At 42.4% G+C, this 10,406-nt stretch overlaps 1 protein-coding gene across 1 annotated transcript; it reads right to left on the bottom strand.

Moving 5' to 3' along the window:
* Positions 1-470: 470 nt before the first annotated feature.
* On the bottom strand, positions 471-9,733 carry LOC106848752 (fibrinogen-like protein 1). The gene is made up of 10 exons (XM_088159615.1): positions 9,460-9,733; positions 9,106-9,163; positions 7,750-7,834; positions 6,818-7,028; positions 5,592-5,751; positions 4,356-4,453; positions 4,187-4,275; positions 2,589-2,779; positions 1,579-1,795; positions 471-1,123 (listed from the first exon to the last, which is right to left on the bottom strand). The coding sequence occupies exons 3-9, from the start codon at positions 7,813-7,815 to the stop codon at positions 1,606-1,608; spliced, it is 1,005 nt and encodes a 334-aa protein (XP_088015741.1). The 5' UTR covers positions 7,816-7,834; positions 9,106-9,163; positions 9,460-9,733; the 3' UTR covers positions 471-1,123; positions 1,579-1,605.
* Positions 9,734-10,406: the final 673 nt, after the last annotated feature.

Raw genomic sequence — 10,406 nt, 5'->3', positions numbered from 1 at the left:
GAAAGAGTAAGTGTTACCTTTTTGCAGACCTTTCTTCACAAGACCAATCTCATTTCAGACACGTAGATGCAAATTTCATTCCACGTGAGCATGCTTGAGAAGAGGGCGGGGGGGGCAGTCTGGCCAAGGGCACAGGCTTTAGGAGCACAGCTCCCTGGAGTGCTACCCATTATACTGGGATGTTCATGTTTGCAGTCACTGGATGTCTAAGAAGCAGAGTAACCAAACGAAGTTTTAAACTGAACCTTCACCTCATGCTTCTGCATTGTCTTCAGGAAGGCTTGAGCTATGAAAATTAAACTTACCTTGCAGACCCTTTCAACTACCCAGGACAACAGATGAAAAAGCACCAGAGCCAACATTGAAAGAATAAATTTCTCATATCATGAGCTTTCCAAGATTTTGATCCAGATTTCTGTTCACATTCCTATTGTTGAAAACCAGAGAAAAAGTATTAAGTCCTACTCAGATGGTTTTATTTCACTTTTTATTGATATGTATACAAATTACAATATGTATGGATATAAAAGCAAGTAAATGGAAAAGAAATACCGATTAAAAAATATTATAAATCAGAAGAAAAGGAAACAAATTTATTCTACAGTGTGGTAGTTAAATGATTTGCATCAAGCTGATACCGCTGTTCATTTTAAACTGTTGTTAACAGCTGTAGAAAATAAATGTCCAGTATTCCATTTCTTTCAGTCATTTGTGTTACTCTTTCACCCCAATGAAAGACAATGAAAGCAGTGTGCCTTGTGGTTCAACCACTTTCTGATTCCCCTTCACTAATGCAAAATCACCTGGCAAATTACAGGAGAATGTACAAATGAATCATGACTGCATTTTAGGCACTCCTAGGAATATCTGTGCTCACCTTAAGTTTAGTAAAATGTGCCTAATTTAAATCTGGGGCTTAAATCTGGTTGGCAGGATTGTCTTTGCTTTAATGTCTTGTGGTGTACTCTAGCAGTGGATCTGCAGTGGGAAGCTGTTGGAATGGAACCCACACTGTCCATATTGTTGGTGTTTACTTTGAAGCAGCCTTAATCTGATGCACATGAGCAGTTGGAGCATGTCCATCCACAGGTTTGGTTTCACACACTCCAGGAGCACTCTGCAACTGAAGTGTGGGAATTAGAACCATAGGGAAAGTTGCTTTAGCACAGTCTCCTGATGCAGAACAATGCACTAACAAAGGCACGTCAGATGAAGTCCAATTCCCCATCCCCTTGTTCTTTCTATCCTGATATTCTCATAACTGAAACACTGATGGTTAAAATTAAGATGAGAAAGGTTTAGATTTTTAAAAGTATAGATTGATTAAAAGGACATGCTCTATCCTTCAAAGTCCAGAGAACTTTCAATTAACATTCTCCAACAAAGTCTTAAAAACTGCTGAAAAAGACATCTCTGGTTATCTGGTGACTGAGATCCATATGATTTTTATTAAATTGTTGTCTGGCTGTGCTCAAATAACTCGTGCTGTTAGCTTCAGGTAGCAGAAGCAGGTGCAACTCCAGCTATCATGTGCAGGTTTGGTGATGGGCAGCAGCAGAGCACTAGCTATCAACTTACACCATTCTTTTTCCAAAGCAGCAGGTTTCAGCTGCCCTGACTGTTCTCACCGTCTCCACTCTCTCTGTCGATAAAGAACGAAGCCCTGATTTTCATAGCTGAATATTTCAGTGAGTACCACATCCCATGCCATGTAGACCAAACCAAGCCATCATCATGGGGTCCTTTGTACCTCCCTCTTTTGTAGTATTGCCCATTGAGGTTCGCAGCATGGCACCTTGGAACAATGTAGGAAAGACAAAAAGGGAATTATGTTTAGCATGAGAAGATATTGCATCATTGCAGTGAAGTACCATTCTCACAAAACACATATTTAGATATACCAGGGTGGGATGGACTAAATGGTTAATGCATTTAGTGGAACACGAAGAAATATATGGGTTGTCCTAAAGCAGATACCTATACTGATCAGATAATTCAGCTTGTTGACTCATTCAGGTGTATTAACTACAGACATTAGAACTATCTGATGAGAATCTGGTCTAAGAGGCTCATCCTGCACTAAAGCAGAGAAAATCTGAGTGTTATATCCCTTTTTCCCGGGCTGTTAAACATGAGTCCCTATCCATTGATGTGTGGCATATGCTCAAACAGCAAATGTACCATCATAACTTCTACGGGGTAGCTCTGCCCTTAGATATGCTCCACTCTAGGGAAATGTCCTTTGTACACACTTCACCTTACCGTGGCTACAGTTGTTTTCTTCACTGGAGTATAACACAAAGCACTTTCAGAAATTGTAACTGGGCTCTTTTCCTTCCAGGTCATTTTCCTCTGTTCATTTGTTCTGATCCATTTTCTTAAAGTGAATTCAACTTACCTGCTTTCCTATAATAAAAGGGGTAAATTGTTTTGCTTTGAGGATCTGTAGGTGTGAATATCTTAAGTTTGGCTGTGTGAGGTGGCAAGTGGACACAGCAACCTCCAGCTGCTGTAAGGCAGGCAAGTCCTCTCAGCTGTACAGCCACCCACACCCTTCACATCCAAGAGGAATCAGCTATTTTCCGTACCTGTTAAACCACCAGCCACCCTTGTTCTCTGATGCACAGTTGCCTGCCAGGAATCGATCGTGATCCTTATCAGATGTGGTGAACTGCATCCCTCTGTGAGAGGCTGACCACTGATCTTCAAAATTGCTCCCACCAGACAGAGCGTCGCCAGCATTACCAGAATAGGTGCCAAACCATAACCTGTAATTGTCCTGCAAGAATATGTGAAACATTTATTTTACATCCATTCTTTCTGCCTTTCCTCCTACTTTTGAGGTCAAATTAGCTCTGGGCATTTCATCCACTGTCAAAGGCATGACTGCTGAAGTCAAGGGTGACTTTTGTCTCCATGCTTTAATGATCCTAGTGTAGATCAATGCAGGATTTAAACTTCCAAAAGGGAGTGATAATTACTTCCGATGCTACAAAGGGCTTCAGGTTTATTGTCTTTCAACAACCATTTAATACACTTTACAGCAAGATGGAAAGCTCTTTCTAGCCCATAAAGAATAATTTAGTAGAATTACTTGCCAAGTGTCAAGTAATTGCCTTCATAAACAGGTTAGTTCTTCAGCTAGAATAAATGCTTAGGCATTTTGCTCTTCCAAGGACTAGAAGGCATCTGATTTCTATGGTCTAGTCCTGGTAGGAATACTTAGAATATTAGTTCCATTATACACAGCTAACAGGTCTAAGAGATATTTAAGTGGATGATCACTTTTTGTTGTGGGCTTTCTCCTGCCATCATTGTCCTTATTTCTTTATGAAAAATGGCAGTAAGGTATTAAAATGAAGCTTTTCAAACTTTTTGTAAGAAACCTCTAATTACAAACTGAGCATAATGTGCACATTTCTGGAGCGGTGATGGAGCTGGAACTAGGAGTGGTCCATCCTTAGGTATTTGGGCTACTTAATGTGGTGTTCAGGAAGGCAAGTCTGCAAAGAACAGCACCTGTATAGAGCTGGACACTGTCTACAGCCAGAAAGCACAACATGAAAATACAAGATGTGTTTGTCCCTGTTCTTTCTGTGTCAGTAGCAGTAGGTGTAGTACTACAGGTACCTCTCTTCAAGACAGGAACTTAAAACTGCTCTTTCAAAGCTTTGATTAGAATTCCCTGTTTTATTTTAAAGCAAAGTGGAAACGATGTGCTCTGGCACTTGCCTTCTTTGTGACAGTCAGAAACACTCCTCTAGGAAGCAGGAGAATGAGGTTCCATTTAGTTGCAGAGGTTCAAACCTTAAGGGTCTTCTCACTCACAGAAGACTCTTAATCATGAGGCCAGAGGCAAATACATGTGAGAATCCCTGTGGCCTGTGGCAAATACACGTGGGAACCCCTGAACCCCTGTTCAGCAGCAGAGTTAGCAAGAAAGCACAAACACATGATCCTGTCACATGGTGATCTAGGCACTCAGTTGTAAGGAAAAAGTCCCAGGTTTATGTCCCGGATCCCAGGGCTGTTTGTCAGTCAGACAAACTACAAAGCCCAGGAAATCAGAGCAAGTAAGTTTTGCAGAGCTGTAGATACAACCGTGATACTGGTCTGATGCTGCATATGCAGCTGCCCCACCCTCACAGACCAAAGCAAGCAAATCACCGCTCTCTCCATTTCTTACCTGCTCATTTGCAAGCTGGAAATTTTCATAGATTGCATAACGTCTTTCCCCATGCCAGTCCATCAGGTCAATCTTTAATGAATTCTCTCCTAAACATAAAATTGTGCCATGTTAGATGAACTACCTAATGTAAATTAGAAAGAAATCTATGGAGAAAAAATACTTGGACCTCTAGCAAGCAGGTCATGGATGTGGTCATTGCCCAGCCAGTATTCATCATTCTTGCCCTGGAATTTCCCAAATCCCAGTTTGTAATCATCCCATTTCCTGCAGAGAGATATAAATATCAATTTCATCATGAGAGGGGATTAGACGGTTTGTGACACTTGAGTATGGTAACAAGTAAAACTCCACCTGTATCTCTAGATACTGTTTCCTAAAAGTATCCAACTGGTCACAAACTGAGCTGAGACTGTCTCTCTATCTTAGAAGTAAATAAAACTCACAGCTTACTTTTTCCCCTGCTAAACCCATGCACACATATATAGGGAGCAAACCTTCAAACTGACAGATGTAGTGCTTGCAGACTGACATTTCCAGTTAAATGGAAAAGGAAAGCAGCAGCTGTCACATTGGTCTTCAGCAAAGCATCTAATATTGTTCTTCAGCAAGTCATAATTCACATGATCTATGTATTACCTTTGATATTGTCATATACTTCTTTGTGTGTCATCATTTCCAGTTTTAGTAACCCTGTGTTTATTCTCTCTCTCATGTTGTTATTATGGATATTCATTCTGCCTGACCTACATACTAGTCAATGCTCCTCTTCAGGATGTTTTTATTTCACCTGAACTACCATGGCTAGATAGCTACCACTCTCTTAGAGTCAATTAAGGTAGCTTTGCAGTGCATTGCATAGACTTTAGGAGGCATTAGATATGCCCTGATATAGTGTGTGCTGTGATAGTGAATTAACCTCCATGGGGACATTTCCTCTTAACTGTGCTACCAGAGCATCTCTCCTCCTGTAAATTTTATTATGGGATTTTGCATAGGAAAAGGACGATCTGATTTGGCATCTCTTAGAATTATCTGAATACGATAATAAATGTTACAACATGCTGAACATAATTCCTGATATGAGAACAGATATGTTCAGCAGGTCTCAGTCTGTGCATTGGTAGCAGATATCTGCCAATTTGGGGCCTTTGGCAGTCTTCAATAATGATGAAATATACATTCAAATGCAGAGAACCCATGGAAAAGAAGCTATAGATCCATTTTGAAAATAGTCCCCTGCTGCCAATAGGTACCACCAGCATTATCCTAATGCTAAATTATCATCACTAATATAGAGTCTTGCATAGTCTGCTTCTCTTCTGGGGTTTTGTCTGGCAGCAGGACAGGGGTGGGAGCTGGTGGCCTGACTGCAACCCTGTTGATGCAAGAACAAGGCACCCACCTGTCGAAATTCTCCTTGCCATTACTGCGCCGCTGAATGACAGTCCAGCCCCCGCCACCAGACATGTCACAGAACGCCAGGAAAGGCTCTCGGTCTGCTCTGGGCCTGATCCGGTAGTAGCCACTTGTGGTGCTCTTCCTGTTATACACTGCAGAACAATCTGGGCAAAACAGTATCAGTTTGTTAAATGGGCTGGGGGCAAAGCCAAGGGCTGTGTGTCACTAAGAGAAGATGTCACTGAGAGGCTCTATGAGACAAGGACGCTTGGCCAGCCTGTGCATAGCTCTGCAAGCCCTGTAAAGTCAAAGGAAATGGTGCAGCAACACAGTAGCCACAGTGGTTTACAAACTGCCAGCCTGACAAAGAGCTTTAAAGCTTGAGAGCCTTTACAGCCATGCCCTCTGGGGGAATAATGCCCAAATCCTTAGTGAGATGCAGGACAGCTGCAGCTTAGCCTGGGGCTATATCATGAAAGCCTGGGACTGAAACTTGACCTGTCAGCAAGATCATTTGCAGAGAAGCTAATTTCCATGTGGAAGGTAAGGTAACCTCAGCTGTAATTCTGATAAGATCGGGGAAAAATATTTCTAAAATAATAGGCTAAACTCCTGTGTCCAGCTCTACCAGGACTGTATCAGGAGACAGCCTTTCAGGATCTTGGTGCTTCACACTTTCAATGTAATGCCCAAAGGCTAAGATCTTGGCTACGGAAAATGATGTCATTTATAACCATGTTCTCAAAGTAACAACAAAGAACAAAGTATGCATGCCTGTTCCTGTCCCCCGGAAGTAATGGGGGAGCTGAGAAACAGGGAGGCTTGGCTCATCCAAACAGGTCTCAGTGCCTGCAGCTGAGTCAGGCACTCAGGGAATATGGCTCCTCAAGAACAGGACCCATCTCTTCCTAAAGTAGATGCCTAAAGTAAATCTGATAGAAAACATGAGAAGTGACTGTTCCTCTCTGCAGGTAAGAAGCCCAGGTGAAGATATCCATTTTGTACCTGGGTAATAGCTGCCTACAGCTGGGATAAGTGACTCTAGCCCCAAGGGACATCTTATAGTCAGCTCTTCAGGCCAACTAGTTAGCTCTTCTCCTTCCCAGGTATCTGTATTTTATATCACAATCCACTTAAAAAAAAAATTAAAACTTTTAGCAGAAATAAAATATGACACATGGGACAGTGCAGGGAAAAATAATCATTGTGGCACTCTACTGCAAACTGTACCTTGGTCATACACTATCAAATTTCCACTGGTTGTGGGTAAAAGCGTCTCATGCTTCATGGTCCTGTTGCCTGAGAACAGTTCACTTTTCGTTCTGTGGTAAGTGTTCTCCAGTATGTCCTTCAGCTGCAATTCATATAAGTAAAGCAAGTCTTGAAGATGTTTTAATCTTTGTCTTAATTTATTGTTGTCTAGGAGGCAGATATCTTTGTCCTATGGAGAAAATAAAACAAAATCCCCCACACCAGTCAGTGGTAAGGAGAAACACAGAGAAAGGAGTATCTGTCTCTTCTTTACCCTAATATGTCATGCTGCCTTTGTGGATCAACATGATTTCATGATGATCTCTTCCTAAGATGTCCAAATCTTGCACAGCATGATCTGTTGAATTGAATCCAAAGGAAAAGGGGTCTCTGCAATGACCTTGGCATAGATCAGAGCACGCCAGAATATGATCAGATGCACAAACATTTACTTTGGACAAAAATTATTTGTCTTGACTCCCACTTGATGAACTCAAGGGGAAGGTTTGCAAACTATGAAAGTGCTTAGGTTGATAAGAGAGGGAAAACTTGTCTCTTGCACTGCAGATAGGCAAAACCTGGAAACAGCAAGGTTCCAGAATTAGCTTTGTGTAAAACTGAAAAAGAGCTCATATTTTGGCTATAGAAATATATTTTTTTTTAAAAAAAGAGATTTTTGTTGTTGTTTTGAGTTCTTAGCAATGTCAGTTCAGTCTCCCAGAAAGCTGCACTGCCCTTAATGCTATGAGAATCCTGTCTTATCAGGACGACATTCCTTTAGCTGCAGGCAGATGCCTTCTTGCTCTGCTCTTGCAGGTCTTCATCCCTCTTGTGGGGGAATATCCATCTCTGTATAACTGGAAATGGTGAAACATTGAGAGAGTGTACAGACATAGTTAAAAGATACACACCGAAAACCTGGGTGCAGGTGAGCCAAAGCTGACCAGGAGAAGGAGCAGCAGCAAACAGTGCATCATCACACTCTTTTCTTATCACCTGAAAAGAGGCATTGACAGGCTGTTATGGAAGCTTTTTTAGTTCCTCTCGCAACTTAATCTCCCCTCACACTTACGTTTAACTCCCCAGGAGATGCTACAGAATTTGTTAAGGAGATTGCTTGAAACTACAGGCAGGCAAAATCAGGGTAAGAAGTATATTAAGGAGAAGCTGAAGCACCAGTGCAGTATGCTGACAGGAATAAAGGCTTAGGTCTGCTCTTGATTTCCCACAGAAATAAATACTCTGTGTGACTTTCCAGCAGCCTCTGTATCTCCTCCTAGGTATCTGCACAGATAGGAAGTTGCTTAGGAATCGTCTCCTTGAGGACTTTTTGTCAAAATCCCACAGGGTTTATTCAACTCAAACTTCTCAAAGTGGAATTAAGAGGAATTTGCCTCCTGGTTAAGTGACTGTAGATATTGTCCCTCCTCAGTCCTTGGAATGGTCTGTGAGGATGGGATTACCTTGGAGGCCAAGTCACACGTGTGACAGAGTGGACATGAGATAGTTTTTCCTTGGATTTCAGGGGAAAAGATGTCTACTGGCAATCTGCCCCAACACACAGATGTGGTTTTGACTGGAGAGTCTTAGCTAGAAAATATGTTAAGTGACTGCCACTGGGAACATGCAGCTTAATATGAACAGTACAAATTGTTCGTAGTGTGCTTGCATGGTGCTTTAAAAAAAAAAACAAAATCAGAAAGAAAAAATATGAAAAGTAGGCTAAACCAAACTTCCCTGCTTCACATCTGGAAGTGCTGCAGAAATTTGGCTCCCCAGCTATGTGCCCTGAGTGATGTGCTTTGTTCCAGCTATGGCTCTATCATCATCCCTGCAGCAGCTGACGCTGGATCTGCTTCCAAACCACCAAAGCTGCTGCAACAGAGGAGCCCTCAGGCAAGATGGGCAGGCAGGGCTCAAAGCAAGCCAAGGGAAGAAGATCTCCACAGAAGTTGCCCATAAAAGACAATGTACAGGTAGGTGCCCCAGGCAGTGGTAATTTTTCAGCTCCTAGAGAGAAGGGTTCAATATTGCAGCAGGGAAACCAGAACCAGTGGTGCTGCTCACACCACCCTACAGTGGGGTCAGTGGCTGCAGCACTGGTGCTGAGGTCAGAGTCAGACCCCACACATTGCCCATGGGTGATGGCAAAAAGCTACCAGGAACTGTGGGATGAGTGACAGCTCCTGGAAAACAGACAGTGCAGAGCAGAGAGAAAGAAAGAAACTCCATTTATGCCTCTACCAAGACACATGAAATGCACATACCTGTAACTTGCCTTTCTTCAGACCTCCTCCTGGAAAGATTATCTCTCTTAAAAGTCAACTGCAAAAGAAAGTGATCATAAACCTGGCTGCATTTCAAGAGGTTGATGAGATTTTCCTCTCCAGATGACCCACATCAAGAGCACAGAGGAAGAATGTTTCACTGCACTAGGCAGATTCACAAAAAAGGTACTTGCAATTCCTTGTGTGAAAGAGTTACCCAAACCCCAAGTTTTCTGTTGCTATCCAGTACTCATCCTGCTGCTTCCCAGCGAGAATAAACAACAGGAGGTTTCTATCAAGTGCTCTCTAAAGGAAAGGGGAGAGGGGCTCTGCTGCTTGTGTACTATTACCTACCTTGACTAGGAAGCTCAACCAAGACTGACTTCTTTGAGTGTTTATGTGAATCACTCAGACTAATGCTCCCTGGGAGCATTAGTGGGAGTTTTGGCTCATGTTTTAACACAGCCAGGATCATTTCAGTAAGTTCTGCAAGGTGGAAATAACCCAGCTTTTCCACTCAGCATTCCTTTTGCTGTTTAATCTGTTTTATAAGAGCACAGCTGTAATGCCAAAGAAGCTGCAAATCTGAAGCAAGAAGTGAATGTGGGGGTATTAAGCAAGATTTTCTGTTAGACTGAAATCTCAGGAGGGTTGTGTAACTCTCCTGTGAGCTGGATTATTAGATTTGCTAGCTAACACAAACAAGGATATTTGTGGAAAAGAGAAAAAAGCCACAAAACCAAACAGATGGGTGCCTCCCTTTGCATTATGGCAAAGGAATTACAGATTATTTTAAAGAAAACAGCAGGAATGTTCCATTTTACAGAGCTTTGTTCAGAGGAGAGACCATGGGCACAAAAGACAAGGCACATAAACCCATGGTAAATGTCTGTGCTATTCTTCAGGAAAGCAGGACTATCCAGCTACTACCAACTACAGTAATGCTGTTTATTCCTTAAAAACTGCATTCCTCTTCTCCCGCAAGAACCCAGATTCATTTCTCTGCCAAAGGATTATGTAAGCAGTGCTTTTCTTCTCACTTGTTTTCTAGCCCCAGTTTAAGACTGGTTTTGACAGCTATGAAATTGAGTGAGTGAAACGTTTCCTCTTCTCACTAGTGGATACTTGGCCCTTTTTCCTGCTCCTTTGGCCAGGAAGTGCAGCTGGCAGCAGGGTGCTCAGGTGCCACGCACAGGGAGGCTGCACATCATCCCCTGGGGCTTTCACCAGCGGCAGCAATTCTTTCTCAGCTGGACCCATCCAGACAGTGCTCAAGATGCTGTGCAACAATTTATGCTCTT

Source organism: Sturnus vulgaris, chromosome 2 (assembly GCF_052056855.1).
Source record: "Sturnus vulgaris isolate bStuVul1 chromosome 2, bStuVul1.hap1, whole genome shotgun sequence".
Taxonomy (NCBI): Eukaryota; Metazoa; Chordata; class Aves; order Passeriformes; family Sturnidae; genus Sturnus; species Sturnus vulgaris.
This window is presented reverse-complemented; position numbering and strand designations above follow the sequence as displayed.